This window comes from Squalius cephalus (assembly GCF_949319135.1).
Source record: "Squalius cephalus genome assembly, chromosome: 5".
NCBI lineage: Eukaryota > Metazoa > Chordata > Actinopteri > Cypriniformes > Leuciscidae > Squalius > Squalius cephalus.
In genome coordinates this window covers 23,035,292-23,053,516 of record NC_137126.1, presented here as the reverse complement: position 1 = coordinate 23,053,516, position 18,225 = coordinate 23,035,292, and the positions used below count along the sequence as shown (strand labels likewise).

The following is an 18,225-nucleotide window of genomic DNA, read 5'->3' as shown; positions in this document are numbered from 1 at the left end:
AACCATCCAGCTGATGTATTTTACAGAACACAAGTCTTTGAAGCAAAGAGCTTGTGCAACCAGTACGATACTATGGAGAGGAGAGCTCAAGCCCTAAAAGACTACATACTGAAGCAGCCTGTTTGGAAGAAGGAGAACCTTAATCCCAAAACATGGTTAAAATCAGACCACGTCAAAGGTTTCAGTGACTTTATTTTGCCAAAGGACATTGGTGAAGATGGTGGTTATGATAGCAAGGAGATGTGTGAGTATAGACCATCCTGCTTGAATGTCCTAATGATATTTCTTCTGTTTTACACTTATGATGATTCCTCTGTACTATTAGCTGATAAAATTGTCCTCTTTACATGTTAATAATTATCACGAAAATTGAGAAACAATTTTGTATTTGATCTGAACAGCCTATATTTTCTAAATTTTGAGGTATATGTAAAATCATAAGACTTTAGGTTTTGTTTTGTTTTTTTACTTCAAGGAATTTTCTGGCTTTAGTACAAGTTAAACACTATCCACATCATTTGTGGCATAATGTTGATTACCACAATTTCCACTTTAATTAATTATTAATTTTAATTAATAAAATCTGGGTTACAGTGAACGATTTACAACTGGGCAAATCTGTAAACCTTAAATTGCTCACTGTTTCAATACTATAACAACAAGACATAAACCATATGTGTTATCATGAATTTTGTGTGGAAAGAAATCAACCTTTACAACTTTCTTGTCTTGACAACCCAAGTCTAAACTACTTTTAAACTAATGATTTAAACAGTTTACAAAATTTTAACAGCAGAATTTTAAGTTCTTTTGTAAAATGTAACCTTCACATTTTTGCTTTTATATACTCCAAAAATTGGCATTGTTCACTTCCTTTTTTTTTTGTTTGTTTTGTTTTTGCCGCTCTAGCGGTTAATAAACAGAACTGCACGCGTCTTGCGGAAGAACATTTAGCCGGAGCTACTTCTCTGTTTATGTCTATAACGAGTCACGCACGCACTGGGCAGACTCCACAGCGGTGACGACCAGAACCAGTCTAAAATAGTCCGAACATAAACATTTATTATATGTGTACCGTAGTGATTCAGGTTAATACAAAAACACTGTTTAGAAAATGAAATCATGATGTATTTGCTGTATAATTGTATACTTTGTTTTAAACTTTGAACACAAAAGGATACATACTGCCGCTTTAAAGAAAAACATTTGTTATTGTTTTGAATATTAAAGCCTCAAATTCTGTCGATTGAGCTTCACTTGTACTGAACCTGAAATGTTCCTAAATGTTGGAATCAGTTTAGAATTTCAGTACACAGTAGCCTATCACACAAATGTGCCTGTCGTGTTCATCTATCACTTACTTGACATCATGTCTTCCAGCTATGCTTAAAGTGAACGCCCAAAACACAAACTGTACTCAGTGATATTTATACATCTCTGTGTACACCAAATAGAATAGTAGGCTACTTTAATAGTTTACTTGTTTTTCCTGTAGTCTACAAAAAATACCATGTAATAGGCTACCATTGTACTCCAGTGTAAATAAATGTTGAACCAATATGAATATGATAATCATGCCATCTAATAGCCTGCATCACTCTACCATGGTGCCGCCACAATACTTTTTGTAAAGTACTTGTCAGTGCTATTGAAATGATGATTTGACCCATACAGTGCTGGAGGCTGAGAAAGACTTCATAGAAGCAGCAAAGAGAAACGACGTGGAGGGCATGAAACTTCTAGTGAGAGGCGTTAATGTCAATGCCAAGAATGTGGTATGTCAATAAACATCTAACTTACGCAGGTGTGCAATTTTTTGCTGTAGCAAATACAGATATGTTTGTTCACCATTTCGGAGCGGTTCTTCTGAATCTTGTGTCTCCTGTTAGCACGGTCGAACTGCTCTTCATTATGCCGTGGCCTTCAGAAATGTGGAAGTTGTTGATATGCTCCTTCGAAGGAGAGCCAAACTAGATTTACAAGATAAGGTATGTTTGCCCAAGCATTAATGATTTACCCTGTTACCCTTAAGATCAATATGGTACTCATACTGTGTTTCTGCAGCATGGACTGACTGCTGTTCACTTAGCAGCATGGTTTGGGAGTTTGGAAATCCTCAAGTTACTTGTTCAAAGTGGAGCTGACCAAAGCATTGAAAATACGGTGAGGTGTGATTCATTTCATTGATTATTTCAGTTACATTATATATATATATATATATATATATATATATAGGCTATATATATATATACAGTGCTATGCATAAGTTTAGACACCCATGCTAAAGTTGACTAAAAAGAGGAATAAAAAATCATCTTTTGGAAATTGAACTTAATGCCTTAATTAAAAAAATTAGGAAAAATCCAACCTTTAAGGACACCAATTTTCTTTGTGAATGAATAATGTATCGTAAATAAATAAATGTTCTTCCTTAAAATACAGGGTGCATAAGTTTGGACACCCCTATGTTAAATTCCCATAGAGGCAGGCAGATTTTTATTTTTAAGCATTTTTTATTTTTTAGGATACTATGCATCCTGATAAAATTCCCTTGGCCTTTGGAATTAAAATAGCCCCACATCATCACATAGCCTTCACCATACCTAGAGATTGGCATGGGGTACTTTCCATAAGATCATCTCTCAATGCAAATCAAACCAGCTATTAGGCTAACTGAAATAAAACCATGCCAATCTCTAGGTATGGTGAAGGCTATGTGATGATGTGGGGCTATTTTAATTCCAAAGGCCAAGGGAACTTTATCAGGATGCATAGTATCCTGGATCCATGAAGTAACTGGCCTTTAAAAATAAAAATCTGCCTGCCTCTATGGGAATTTAACATAGGGGTGTCCAAACTTATGCACCCTGTATTTTAAGGAAGAACATTTATTTATTTACGATACATTATTCATTCACAAAGAAAATTGGTGTCCTTAAAGGTTGGATCCTAATTTTTTAAATTAAGGCATTAAGTTCAATTTCCAAAAGATGATTTTTTATTCCTCTTTTTAGTCAACTTTAGTATGGGTGTCTAAACTTATGCATAGCACTGTATATATATAATGAATAATTGAGGATGGACCTTTGAATTATTAGAGAGAAAAAATGCACACCTCAGGTGTTAATTATTCAATGACTCTTTGTCAATTATTCTTTACATAATCAACACCAATAACACAACATTTACATATTTTGATCTTGGTCATTTAAATTATTTTTATTTCAATTATTTTAGATTTTCCAGAAATTCATGTCGTCGTCGTCCCCCCAAACCCCCCCCCCCTTGACCTTTAATAAAATAAAATAAAAACTTATATTTTGTATAACTTTATATTGCTGTAACAGAACTGGAATTAAAACTATTAGATTTATGTGAATGAACATACATTGATTTAACAATTGATTTATTCAATAAATTCTTATTAATTTCACTTTTAAATGTTTACCTTTTTTATTAGCTGGAAAATGTTCTCTACTCAGCAAGATTTAAGTGTTTTAAAACATATTTGTTTTCCATTTTAATTGTGTACATTGCAAATGTCATAAAAAGTGAGAGACAACATGTCATTGCAATTGTATGGCATCTCATACAGCTTACTCATAAAGGTAAACATTTAGAACATTTTAGAGCTTAATGTAAATCATTGTGTGTTCAGGAGGGCTTGAACATGATGCACTGCGCTGCCATGAACAATCACACTGATATTGTTGAGTACATTGTTGATGACCTGCAAATGGGAGAACTTGACAAAGAAGAACAAGTAAGGAAACAGCAGCTCATCTTATATTAAAAACAACGATAATCAGAATAAAAAAAGTTAGATAATATAAAGATAATGTCCCTATAACAGACCTTCAATACACACAAAGATAAAGTGTGTTGTTCTTCTGTCAGTATGGTAACAGACCCTTTGCCCTGGCCGCAGCACATGGCTGTGTTCGCATGCTACAGATGCTGATGGGGGAACCTTACAACATGGCCACCATGGAGGAAAATAAGGTTCATTTATTGAATCCTTTCGTTTATAGATGGTTTGTTCAATACAAAAAAAGTGCATGTTGTAGCTGTAATCATTTTTGGTCACGCTTTATATAAGGTGTCTTTAACCACTATTTATTTACAATAGTTATTTACATTGTTAGGTTCAATGTACTTACTGTGTTTATGCATTATTGCAAAGCACTTTTGCTGTTATTGAAATGAGGTTTAGGGCAGGTTTGTAAGGAAGGGTCAACGGTGTAATTTTAGATGAAATTACAGAAATGAATTAAAGCTGTAATTCCATGCCGGGATTTTTAAAATATAAGTACACTGTCAAAACCTGTATGTATTTTTTTTTTTTTGTTATTATTGTAGCAGGACATGACTTTTCCTTTCTGGTTGACAGGTTGGAGACACACCTCTGCATCTGGCAGCAAAGCACGGTCAACATGAAACACTGCAGCTACTTCTAGACAACTTTGACATTCGCAATGAGGTCAACCAGGTAATAATCTGTCCTTTTAGGCATTATCAACACTTGTTCCAGAATCACACAGGTATCATGAGAGTGAGACACACATTGATTTGATTCATTTTACTATGTGTGTGTAGGCGGGGCAGACCGCTCTGTATCTGGCTGCAGATGGAGCTCATGAGGACTGTGTACAAGCCCTGCTGGAGGCACAATGTGACCCAAACATCTTTACCTTAGTATGTACTGAGGGGATGATTTTAAACACTCCTTTTGATAGCTACTTCTGGATAATAATGACAGACTCAGACTATTTGAGAATGAATGAATTTAACCATGAAATATAGAACATATTCAGCATTGTTTCTTAGAGGATGGTTACCTGTGATGATTTTCAGAGCAGAAGCAGCCCTCTGCATCCAGTCTGTGAGAGGGGACACTTTCCAATTGTAAAACTCCTCCTGAATAGTGGAGCCCAAATAAACACCCAGAACCAGGTGAGAAATATCATTTCACTTTTTTTTTCTGCTGCCCGAAATTTTTGATGCTATTCACATTAATCTCTGTATCTCACACTAATCTCTACATGAGAATCTTTCAAATGTGTAATAAACATTGTCATTAAAGTATCTAGTTGAAGAGATCTGCTTTCAATAACTGATCAGTATATTTTAGTAAAATAAAGATTTACGTCAGATAGCTTTAATGTACACTATTGTTAAAAAAAATTGGGATCAGGAAGAAATTAATAAAAAATTTCAGCGAGGATTTATCAGATTTATCAAAAGTGAAAGTAAAGACATTTTATAATGTAACAAAAAATGTACCAGCACAACTGTTAAACATTAGTTAGTTTTTTTATAAATGAACATTCATTGGTGTTCAAGAAACATTTCTTATTAATGTTCATTTATAAAAAACTAACTAATGTTTAACTTGAAATGTTTAAAATGTGTATGAACTTTAACAAAGAATAATGAATGCTGAAAATTAATTGTCATTTTTTTATGTTAGCTTAAATAATATTAGCACAAAGACAGACACACACACACACACACACACACACACACACACACACACACACACACACGCACACATATAATACACTAAAATGCACTAATGCTAGATTAATCAAGATTGATTGATTGTTTCAGCATATGCACACTCCATTCCATCTGGCAGTGAAGAACTGTCATATTCCTGTAATCCACACCCTACTTGAGGCTGGCTGTGATCCAAACATAACAGATCATGTGCGTCTACTCACCTACTTTCATCCATCATTTATGAAATGATATTTGTCATCGCATTCATGTGTTTCAGTATTTTTTTTTATTCATTCAACACACTCAGATGGGACAAACTGCACTCCATATCGCTGCTGAGATGGGGAAGGTGGATGTGGTCGAGATGATTCTGAAAGCCGAGGTGGATCTGGAGATTCAGGACAGGGTGACAGACCGTGTCTGACATATTACAGTGCCTGATAAAAATGTGGCAGAGAAATAGGCAATTTAGGAGAAGTTTGTTTTTGACGTATTATTTTCCTTTACAGCAAAATAAAACAGTTCTTGGAGTGGCGGCAAGGGGGAATATGGTTATAATTGTGGACATGATCATCAAAGCTGAGAGATATTTCAGATGGAAGTGCAATTATCAAATGGTGGGTATTCAGATTTCCAATTTGGTCAAAGCAAGCCATGAATTAAATGGTATTGTGTGTTGTAAAAGAGTGGGAAGAACATTTTCCTCCCAGCAAATGTCACGTGCTGCTATAACCTCAGCCACTCTCTATTAAACCCAGTGCCGGAAGTGTAATGCAATTTTAAAGCATGTATAATTTCATTCAGAAAGGTCACCACAGCGCATTTATTTGCACAAGGATTGCATATGTCAAAAATTATCATCTTAACAACAGCGAACATGGACTAATAATATTCAATGTGCTGTATATACCTGTGCTAATTTCAGCACGTGGCGAATCTGGCCTTTCTCAGAGCTTGATGTTATTTGATTACCCTTTCAGAATAATACAGATGCTATTGAGAGCCTTCACAGCGAATCACCATTGACGTTTAAATTAGATCACTCCCCTGACACGAATCCGCTGCGTGATATAATATGGGAGCTCGCATACAAGCACCTCAAGCGCAATGACTGGAAGAAGTTGGCAGAATTCTGGGAGTTCACAGAGGATCAGGTGGCTGCCATCGAGGAGCAGTGGACAGGTCAGAGTCAGATGCTTTACCATCAGATCTTCTATATAATCTTATCTTTATGTTCAGAAGAACCTCAAAATAAACCCCTAACAGGGAGTTCAGCAGCACCAACAGACAATCTTAGACCAATAACTGATGGATGAAACTAATAATATTACCACCAGTGTTGGGGGTTACACATTACAAGTAACACAAGTTGAGTAATCAGATTACTTTTTTCAACGAGTAATGCAAGTTACTTTGTTTTCACATTTATTGACACCTCTCTTGCCCCATGATGAGAGAAATTGGTAGTAAGTTGCAGAGGCGTTGTGTATTTGGTTATTATTAGGTTATTGCAGTTCTAGACTATTGTGGACATACTCATCTCACTTGTACAAAAACAGATTCAGTATTCCTAAAAATGAATAAAAACAGTGAAATGCAAACTCAGAATATTATGCAAAACTGCAATAATTAAATAGTACACCCCTATGTTAAATTCCCATAGAGGCAGGCAGATTTTTATTTTTAAAGGCCAGTTACTTCATGGATCCAGGATACTATGCATCCTGATAAAGTTCCCTTGGCCTTTGGAATTAAAATAGCCCCACATCATCACATAGCCTTCACCATACCTAGAGATTGGCATGGGGTACTTTCCATAAGATCATCTCTCAATGCAAATCAAACTAGCTTTTAGGCTAACTGAAATAAAACCATGCCAATCTCTAGGTATGGTGGAGGCTATGTGATGATGTGGGGCTATTTTAATTCCAAAGGCCAAGGGAACTTTATCAGGATGCATAGTATCCTAATTTTTTTTTTTTTTAAATACTTAAAAATAAAAATCTGCCTGCCTCTATGGGAATTTAACATAGGGGTGTACTAACTTATGCACCATGTATTTTAAGGAAGAACATTTATTTATTTACGATACATTATTCATTCACAAAGAAAATTGGTGTCCTTAAAGGCTGGATTTTTCCTAATTTTTTAAATTAAGGCATTACGTTCAATTTCCAAAATATGATTTTTTATTCCTCTTTTTAGTCAACTTTAGCATGGGTGTATTCACTTATGCATAGCACTGTATATATATAGACACACACACTTTATGGCTCGGTTTCACAGACAGGGCTTGGATTAAGCTAGGATTACACCTTAGTTTAATTAGGGCATTTAAGTAGCTTTTATAAACGTCCCCTTGAAGAAAAAACAACATTTCTGGTGTGCATCTAGAGACAAAACAATGGCACTGACATATTTTCAGATATCCCCGTGCAAGTTGCTTTCAGTTAAAACGGCTCAAACATGCATTTTAGTCTGGGACTAGACTTCCTTGTTTGTGTAGGGTGATGATCTTCTCTTAGCTTTTTGGGCTATATTTCTAACATGCAGTCAAACGTGACACTTAACAAACCTAGCCCATTCATATATTAAATATAATATAATGCAGTCTCAAAATTATTCAACCCTGTGAATAGAATCCCTCAACAGCACAAATCTGCTGATGCAACTAATCAAGGGCTTCATTGGCTGCACCAGGTGTACTTGAGACACCTGTTCTGCAGATTTTTGCTGTTGTGAGGGATTCCATTCAGGGGGCTGAATCATTTTGAGACTGCAGAAGTTATTAAAAGTTGCATTTTCAGTTGAGTTTGGGGAAAACCACTTTTCAATTTCAATTACTTTTGTTTGATTTGTTCAGTCTGTAAATTGCCAATAAACTTGATTTGCAACTGTGTGTGTGTATATATATATATATATATATATATATATATATATATATATATATAAATTCCATTGGAAGGTAATCTCAAATTTATTAAACTACAGTTAGACCTGAATCAGAGACTCCCTCTTTGTTGTATCTAGGTCCTAACAGTTTCCAAGAGCATGGGAACAGGATGCTTCTGATTTGGCTTCATAGAATCTTGATAGAAGGGAGCAACCCACCCAAAGGCCTGTATGAGGGGCTGCTTTCTGTTGGGATTACAAAGATTGCTGGTAGGATGTTTTTACTAATCTTTACAGTATGCTGTTATCTTTATTTCCAATGTCTTGAAGGACGCGTCAATAATAAAAATAAGTATTTGCGACATCTTTTAAATTGTACATTTATTAGAGAGTGAGTTTTACAGTCCTTTATAATGTCCCTTACATTAAAAATAGCAGAAAGGAAAGAGTGAAATCTCATTACATTCATTTTTGTCTCATCCCCAGAAAAAATAAGAATGGAGGGATCAAACGCTGATACAAGGAAATGCACAGTTTCATGAATCCAAGTTGCTACCGAGAAATAAAAGATGCTATGGACTAAAAATTGTGCTTTATTTCCTAATTGAGACGCATGGAGATCCAGCAGCTAACTTTAATAAAACCTGTGAATTAAGATACAGTGCAAACTAATACAGAAGCTAACTGACCTAAAACAATCAGGAAACTATTACAGATTTTGATTATGGCTTTGTAAAACATTATAAAGTAAAAGGTGACACTTATACAAACAATTTTTATTAAATAAAAGAAACCATATCACGTAATAAATAATGTTTCTTCAATTAAAAGTGTTCATTTGGCAAATTTAGTATATAAACATCTTACTTCATTTCCACCATGTTATGATAAAAAATAAATACAATTTTGTACTAAAAATGTATTAACCTAATTTAAAGCCTCAAAACCTGACAAATTAAATACTTTGAATTACAGTATCCAGACCTGACACATAAATGAGCAAGTGTGTGTGTGTGAGAGAGAGAGTGTGTTAGTCCACAACTTTGATGGAGTGGATGTGAAAGGAGGAGGAGGAGGGGCCTCTAGGCTGGCTGGAGGAGCTCTTGCTGCTGGAGACAGTCTGACTCTGAAGAGCGGCGCGAGGGAACTTAGCTGCTGTTGCCTGACCAACAGTGAGCTGTATATGGGGGGGAAAGAGGGAAATGGAATGATCACTACTATGTTTAATGTTCTGATATCATCACGTGTACTTAGACATTTGTAGGGATGTTCCTTTATACCTGAGTGACAGGGTGGTGTCTTTCGACTACAACTGAGCTCATGGGAGGAGCCACACCCATGACATGCAGGGCTGTAGGGGGGCGGCCCGTCCGGTTATGCTCTGCCCGTCCTGTCAAACGAGCAGTTACTGTCTTAGAGGCTTTCTGCTTGCCAGCTGTTACTATCCGTGCGTTCACCTAAAGAAGAGAACATTTTAGAAGCAAGTAGTTTTCAGAACATAGACACACTACACATGTATAAATGTTATCACAAGCATTTTGAAAAGCAGCTTAGAAGCAGTTTCAGCAAGCTGATATAAAATATTCAGAAATCTGCTTGCAGTGACGGTACCTGTCTGAAGGAGCTTGCACTGCCCCCTGGTGGAACGGTAGAGTTTACCACTGTGGTGGAGAGAAGGGTTTCTGCTCTTGGGCCTGTGATTGAGCTAGGCTGAGAGAGAAAAGGTTCCTGAAAAGAGAGCAATAAATACATTAACAAAGATTAAATTGTCATGTAAAAGTTATGAAATTCAATACAAGTTTATCAATATTAATTCAATAAGTCCTTGAAGTAGTCATGAAACATAAGTTGCAATAGTCTTTTCTTCCCTATTGAGACATATCCCGAGTGAAACAGATTCTTGAACAAGAAAAGTGTAGGGCGGGACTTGATTTTGTCCATTGGGAACTGATTGGATAGTTTTGGTTTACTATTATTGTGATTTCCTGTGAGTGACAGTTTTTCGCGCCCTCGCACCAGTAAACACGTCATCAGAGAAAAGATTAAAGATAACGAGGGCACATTGTTTTTTTAAAATAATGATGTACATAGATCATTTAATACTGCAATATTCTATAAAAAAAAGTTCATTTTAATTTCAGAATGACTTTAAAAGTCAATCATTTATCTATACATAAACATCAACAGTAATATTGGCCATGCAAAATTTCATTTTATAGGCTGACATTAGTCTGAGTAAATGGCAAATGTCATAAAAACACTGGGGGAAAAAAAACAATACAATTTCGAACTGATGCTCCAAGCATAATGTTGAAATGAAGAGCATCTCATACAAATGCATTTCAATATGAAAGCATTGTACAATAAATATGACTGCTGGTTTCAAGGAATCGTTTAGAATCTTGTCCACATGATTCAACAAGTGTTTGTTGCATGTCTTACCGCCTCTACATCGTCTGCATTGCTGTGGGAGGGGCCCAGCTGTATTGGACTCTCCATGACAGTTGGACTGAGCCGTGCAGACGAGACAGTACGTGGAGGGTGATTAGCCATTGAGCTGGTGCTTGGCTCGTCCCCTGGAGGTGGAACATCTACACACACAAAAATAAAGGCTGGACTGATTATTCTGCTTAAGGTTTGATCTTTGAGACATTTACAGCCCTACTTTCATTTCAATGATTCTTTCAGATGTGATTTCATTCTTTTAATATCAAAATTCTGTCTAAAATTTGAATAATAAGGGTGTGGTCACATTAGTGAAATTTCATAGGCACAAAAGAGTCCATTGTTTTTGTGTTAACATCACATATGTTGACTTGCCATATCTACAAGGGAATTTACAAGTGGTGTGTGTCATTTCGGCGCCAACTAATTGGTATTGCAGAAAACATGACTTTTTTGTTTGTTTTTTACAATCAGCTTCCAAAACACTACCCTTCTGCCCACCCCAAACTCAACCTATGAATGGCTGGCTTATAGTTATCTGTACACTCTGGATTATGACAAAGTATTTTAACAATTAAACAAAAAAAATTATACACTTCATTTCTGCATATTTCATTCAATAATATATGAGCTACAGGTGGGACCAGCTGAAGGGAAACGGGTTGATTATGAAGCAGGAATATTAAACATATTAAATATTAATATATTAAATATTCAACTTTAAGCCAGAGGCTAGAAAACCGCTACTGAAATCAATCGGATTTAGCTTTCATGTAACATTATATAGTGTATAATTAGAGTGTATTCAATTATTTAGAAATTACCTTTTGTCCAAATAGGAGGATTTTTTTTTACATTCAAAAGTTTTTTTGGTATAGTGGAGTATCCGTCATAACTTGCACTTCAATTATGTAACAATCAATCAATCATCTTAAACTGCTACATCATGCCTTCATAAATGTAATCATTCCCACTTTAATTGAGCTGAATCTCTCTATTGTCTTACCACGGTCCAGTCTACCCGCTTCTCCAGTGTTAAACATACTAAGAGCCTCGATGTTGAGCGCACAGACCCCACGCATAAAAGCTTTCTTCATAGAGTCCTCGTAGCGCTCTCGCTCCGTGTGCAGCCTATGGATCTCAGCTTGAGCTTTCTGGAGCTCCTCTACATGCTGACAAGCACAATATTAAACTTTCATATTATGTCCACATCCATAAACTTATTAAACATGGAATCACTAACAAATGAAAGCACTTTCACTAAAATTTTAGTGTGGGTTTCACTCACCTGTGCCATCTTGGCCTCATAGTCTGTAGAGAGCTGCATGCAGACGTCCTCTGCTCTGGCACAACAAGCTCTCTCCACACGCTCCCGCCACCTGTTCTGGATGAGCGAGTGCCAGCCTGCCCAAACCTTCCTCTTGAGCTGCAAATGATAGTGCTGCTCGGCCAGTCTGCCCCCCTGTGCCTAAAACACAGAGAAATGCATTTGATCAGATTCAGAAGATTTCAATAAGGCTTGTTTTTGAAAGAAGTCTTACGTTCACCAAGGCTGTATTAGTTTGATCAAAAAATAAAGTAAAAACAGTAATGTTGTGAAATAGTATTACAAATTAAAAGAACTGTTGTATTTAAATATATCTGAAATTGTAATTTATTCCTGTGAAGGCAATGCTGAATTTTCAGCATCATTACTGTCACATGATCCTTCAGAAATCATTTTAATATGCTGATTTGGTGCTCAAGAAGCATTTCTTATTATTATCAAACAGTTGTGCTGCCTAATATTTTTGTGAAACACATTATTTTTTCTTAGGCAATAAATTAAAAAACAAAATAAAACAATGGGCAAAAAATAAGGGTGATGCTGCATTCAAGCCGAACACCACTGCTGTTATTTTGGCTTCAGTACATCTTTAAAGGGACAGTTCACCCAAAAATAACAAATTCTGTCATAATTTACTCACCCTCGTGTTGATTCAGACCCCTAAGACCTAAACCTAATCATGTAAAGCAATCATATCTCTTCACAAGACTTGGATTAAACCACTCAATTCATACAGATTCATTTTAGGATGCCTTGGATCTTGTAATTTTTGGTAACCTGGACTTCCAATGGAGGGACATTGAAATGATCTTAACATGCGTTTTGAAGATTAACCAGACTTATGGGTTTGAAACGACATGAGGGTGAGTAAATGCTGACAGAATTTTCATTTTGGAGTGAACTGTCCCTTTAAATGCAGATAGTCTGCAAATTTGAAATGAGAAAATGAATACAAAACACAATCCTGTCTTAACTCTCAATCTGACATGAGTAAACAGCCTTGTCTGAAAAACACCTGCCCTGTGTGTGTGTGTGTGTGTGTGTGTAGTCAGTCAGAGCTGCCCCTGCCGTCTCACCTCCTCTCTGGCAGAACACTGCTGCAGTCTCCACTGGGTAAAACTCCTCATCAGCTCCAGCTTCTCCCTCTGCCTGTCAACCGCCCTGCTCAGATTCACTATCACCTGCAGAAGGCAAAGGCCAAGGAGGAGATGACAGACTGGAAAACAGAGACTTACAGCCTGTTGAAAATTGTGAGTCAGAGCCACATGTGTTTGTGTTTAGAATGACAAATTCTGTGTTGCTGTTTCATGTACTATTTCCCAATATTTTGCACCCGTATCTTATTATATTTAATACCAATATCTCGAAATGTTTATTAGCTTAATACTGCAGGACCAGCCAATTAGTTTAAATAAATAACATCTCTGACTTAAAGCATGTTCACACCAAGAATGATAGCTATAACAATAACTATATTAGCGTCCACACCATAGACTATAAAAACAAATATGGACGTAGTGTCCATGACATCACCCGTAGGTTTCTGAAGAACGTTTTTGAAGCCCAAAGTGGGCGGAGCCAGCAGTTGCCATCTTGACAGCGCGTCACTCCCGGATAAACGAACATGGGCAAAGAGGCAGGATAAGCTGAGGTGACGTGACGGCTAACAGACAGCATACAAACGGCTAGTATGACAGCAGCGGCAATCCACCTGTCACTCAAGTGGCCACGCCCCTAATTATGCTGAACTTTACGGCTTAAAGGAGAACTCCGGTCAATTTTAACATTGAGCTCATTTTTTTGTAAATTTGGAGTGCTGTCAATACAGAGAACAACGACAAAAATCGGTGTTGCCTACACCGTGTTATCCTCTTTTTAAAATTTGCACCCTGTTGACTTCAATGGGGCAAGTTTTAAACCTGCTTTTAGCCTCTTAACATCCTTGATGTGTCATTACAAGTGCACAGCCAATGTGAGTGATTCCTTCAGAGTGAACGCGGGTGAATCTGACTGCAGTAGATATGAAAGATATGAATAAAAATGATGTTATTTCAGCCAGCGCTCATACCTGTATTTACATCCTGTTTTCGGTCGAAGTCCACAGTAATCGATTGTCGAGTTCACGCGCATGATTGTCGAGTTCACGCGCATTGGTTTAGTACGTACGATCATGCGCCCAAACTCGACAATCGACTACTGTGGACTTCAACCGAAAACAGTATGTAAATACAGGTATGTGCACTGGCTGAAATAACATCATTTTTATTCATATCTTTCACATCTACTGCAGTCAGATTGACCCGCGTTCACTCCGAAGGAATCACTCACATGACCTGTGCACTTGTAATGACACATCAAGGATGTTAAGAGGCTAAAAGCAGGTTTAAAACTTGCCCCATTGAAGTCAACAGGGTGCAAATTTTAAAAAGAGGATAACACGGTGTAGGCAACACTGATTTTTGTCGTTGTTCTCTGTATTGACAGCACTCCAAATTTACAAAAAAATGAGCTCAATGTTAAAATTGACCGGAGTTCTCCTTTAATATAATTTAAACGGATGAGTTAAAAAAAAAAAATCACCCCCCTCACAGTTGTCATGAAGGGCAAAATTAGCTATAAAGACCAAAATCACTTTTTGTACCAGGTTGCAAACATATTTTTTTCTGCTGTAAAGTTGGGCATTTTAACATTGATGTTGGCCAGTTGATGAATTGCAGTTTAAGTCACTTCTGTTTTGGATTCAAGAGAGAGACTGGAAGGTTGCCGCTTGGTCCACACCAGTGGACGATGTTGTTGTGCTTATTCTAAGCGCATACTGCAGTTTTCTCATCTGCCGCTTTAAATGCTCCAGCTCTTTAAAGCAGGAAGTATTATGATTGGCTGTCAAGGTTATCGTTCATCAGCTGGATACAATTATTTTGAGTGCGATTCCAACAGTATAATTTCTCTGTGGTTGTTGTAGTGGTGTGGACTTTGTTATCCTTTTATATTTAGAACTATATCTTAACCTTTATAGTTATCGTCCTTGGTGTGAATGGGCCTTTAGTCTCAATATCTGTGCACACCTCATCTTTCCTCTGGTTAGAGATCTGGTAGGTGTTGACCAGGTCTTTGAGACCATCCATCTCAGCATTTACAGCAGCCATATGTGCTGCATGTTTCTCCCTCTCCTTCTTAAGCTCCAGTCTGTGCTGCTCCACACAAGCCAGTTTCCACTTCCTCAGCTCCATCAACACATTACTCTGCACACAGACCAAGAAACAGTTCCTATAATGTATTACGGTATGCAGCAAAATGGTACAAAACATACAATTGTAAGACATACCTTAAGGTTTGTGCTCCAGGTGTCCAAAATGTTCTCCATCCTGTTCAGATTCTCATCTGAGATGAACATCTCTGTCATGACGGTGATCAGAGCATCAGCACTGCTTTGTCCTGATATGTCTGATCTTTCCTCAGATGAGACAGACCTGGCTGCCATGCACTCACCTGAAGTATAAGCAATATTATATATCAGATAGTTCAGACTCTTAGGGGTACTTTCCTGACAAGCATTACTGACACACTGCAAGCAGAGAGAATGGAGCTCTCATTTCTGCTCGCCTTTCTTTAGAACATTTGCAGTACATTCGCAGCAGATAGACAAAAATGGCGTCATACGTGTGCTGATGCTTAGAAAACAAAACTAGAGGTTAAAAAACATTTTTCCACCTTCTCCTGCATCATCATTACTAAGGAAACATTGGTAAACAGCAGCTGCTTTGATGATACAAACGCATCACGGTTCAGACCCAAATAATATTATGTGAACACAATCCAGCGGGACAGGGGGGAGAAATCTAACTCGGGTTCGGACCAGGCAATCGAACCAAGTGTAAAAGCACCCTAAATTCTGATTGAATGAGACACAATTGAAAGAAAGAAAGGCCTTTTTAAATGGCTTCATGATGTTACCCTCAGATGTTCGACTTGGCGGTCTGGATTCTTCTAATGGAGGAGTTGGTGTAGCCCCGTTGTTTGGATGCCCTTCATTATCTGAAATAAAACAACACTTTTCTCAACCTTTTTGACTCCAAGACAATATTTGAAGGCCCCCCAAAATATGTCTGATACATATAACGAAAGAAAATGCTCATTTTCAAACTTTTTATTTAAAGAAACTAGGAGTGACAAAATATTCCAAATAATTAAACTCCATAATTCCATAACTGAATGTTCATGGTTTACATTGTTTATTACCAATTAACTTGCATGGCGTTTCTAGTTTTTTTGTTTTATTATAAATAGCAATTTCTACCCAGCTAAATATTTTAAGAGCTTTATTTACATTTGATATATAAATTATATTTTTCCATTTAAAAAAAAATCCACAACTTTTCCATTTCTAGACATCACACTTTTACAATTCTCACATTCAGTATATCCAGTTTGTTAAAGATCATGAGAACCCTGGTTTTAAAATAAAAAAGGCAGTTGTTAATGAAGCAAATTAAATTAAGTAAAATTATTTTTAGCTGTCTAGATTGTATAAACCTTGTTTTGTCTTATTTTAAATCATTTTAAGCAGGCCCAAGTAAGACACCGATTAGCTGGTTCAGGTGTGTTTAATTGGGGTTGGAGCTAAACTCTGCAGAACAGTGGCCCTCCAGGACCGAGTTTGGAGACCCCTGATTGTAAGTTATCCTGTGGCCACTTTGGAAGTGTGCTGAGATCCCCTAGTGCAGGGGTGTCCAGTCCTGCTCCTGGAGGGTCACTGTCCTGCAGAGTTTAGCTCCAACCCAAATTAAACACACCTGAACAGCTAATCAAGATCTTATTAGGCATACTACAAACATCCAGGCAGGTGTGTTGAAGCAGTGGCCTTCCAGGATCAGGTTTGGACAACCCTACCCTAGAGACCCTGGCTGAGAATCACTGCTTTATGAACCTTTCAACCAAAATATTTGTTACAATATTAGTGTTTGCAATTTAGACTGATCTAGCATTATTATCTCCTCCTAACTATGTGTTACATTTTAGCAAGGAGTCCATACAATAAGGAGTCTACCTGCAGAAGGTTGAGCTGGTGTGTCTCTTTTAGTAGTATGCTGTGAACTAGAGAGTTGAGTTGTACTCAAGTTGAGCTGTGATGGGAGACTCAGTTCATATTTAGGAGTCACAACAGCATACCGAAGAAGTTCTTCGTATTCATCCTGAAAATTTTAAAGAAGAGGAACAACACCAAAGTGTCCTTTAAACGGACAGGACAGAAAATCAGTCGCTTATCTTAGTGACTTTTGCAATGGTGGATATAATAACTCACCTGAAGCACAGAGGAAACTGAGCTGCCTCTGTCTGAATCTCTTGGTAAATCTGGACTATTGCGCTCCCCTTCATCTGATGACATCTGAAATACAGAATGAACGAGGACTTGTGATATATGACAATGTTTAGATGACTCATTTTACTTCAAATTGACCAAAAGAACCGATTCCTCTTAAAGAGACGAATCCTGTTTACTTTATAGTTACTTCAAACCTGTCTAACTCTACCAAGTTATCATTGTTAAAAAAAAAACGATTTAAATCTATCAGCTAATAATTAATATTTGCTATACAAAACACTAATAATAATAATAATAATGCACTCATATAATGATACATAAGTCGAAGGACCAACGAACTTTGCAACGTTTTTGTATATTTGAGCAGCAGTGATATAGCAACGAAGTTAGGTAAGAAAACAGTAAACTTAGCAATGTTTGCTAATGTTTATTATAATGTTCTTATATTATATTGTACAGTCGCAGGTAAGTTAGAGATTTTAACAACCAGTCCCTGAGCTAAAGCAAAAGTGCAACCTAAGTTCCTGCTAAAGCTTCATAACACTGTGTTAGCCTCTTACTGAGTTCCTAGGCTAAATCTACAAAGCATCATGTCGGGTGCGGTAAAGAGATGAAACTCTACGATCATTACCTTCTTAGCTAGAGTTTTAAAGGGTATTTGCTCCTCTGTTAACACAATGAATGCTTTCAATCTGCAAGTGCCCACTCTACTGTTAAAAGCCCTGTTTCAAACTGC

At 36.9% G+C, this 18,225-nt stretch overlaps 2 protein-coding genes across 4 annotated transcripts; one reads left to right on the top strand and one right to left on the bottom strand.

Moving 5' to 3' along the window:
• Window positions 1-30: 30 nt before the first annotated feature.
• Window positions 31-8,974, top strand: ankdd1b (ankyrin repeat and death domain containing 1B; the record flags this gene model as incomplete). 3 transcript variants are annotated; one of them, XM_079871575.1, is made up of 15 exons in its annotated part: window positions 31-244; window positions 1,675-1,775; window positions 1,890-1,988; window positions 2,065-2,163; window positions 3,659-3,763; window positions 3,898-4,002; window positions 4,391-4,489; window positions 4,597-4,695; window positions 4,855-4,953; window positions 5,611-5,709; window positions 5,810-5,908; window positions 6,012-6,119; window positions 6,483-6,684; window positions 8,533-8,664; window positions 8,881-8,974. In XM_079871575.1, the coding sequence occupies 15 exons, from the start codon at window positions 73-75 to the stop codon at window positions 8,934-8,936; spliced, it is 1,674 nt and encodes a 557-aa protein (XP_079727701.1). In that variant the 3' UTR covers window positions 8,937-8,974. The 3 variants fall into 3 exon arrangements, with proteins under 3 accessions (XP_079727701.1, XP_079727699.1, XP_079727700.1); XM_079871573.1 differs by having other exon boundaries at window positions 73-244; window positions 5,810-5,884; XM_079871574.1 differs by lacking the exon at window positions 31-244 and having other exon boundaries at window positions 1,744-1,804.
• Window positions 8,975-9,038: 64 nt separating this feature from the next.
• Window positions 9,039-18,225, bottom strand: poc5 (POC5 centriolar protein homolog (Chlamydomonas)). The gene is made up of 13 exons (XM_079871572.1): window positions 18,121-18,225; window positions 17,469-17,552; window positions 17,214-17,358; window positions 16,121-16,201; window positions 15,492-15,655; window positions 15,232-15,408; window positions 13,243-13,347; window positions 12,128-12,307; window positions 11,846-12,011; window positions 10,837-10,985; window positions 10,006-10,122; window positions 9,675-9,851; window positions 9,039-9,571 (listed from the first exon to the last, which is right to left on the bottom strand). Exons 2-13 carry the CDS (start codon window positions 17,550-17,552, stop codon window positions 9,425-9,427), a joined length of 1,692 nt encoding a protein of 563 aa, XP_079727698.1. The 5' UTR covers window positions 18,121-18,225; the 3' UTR covers window positions 9,039-9,424.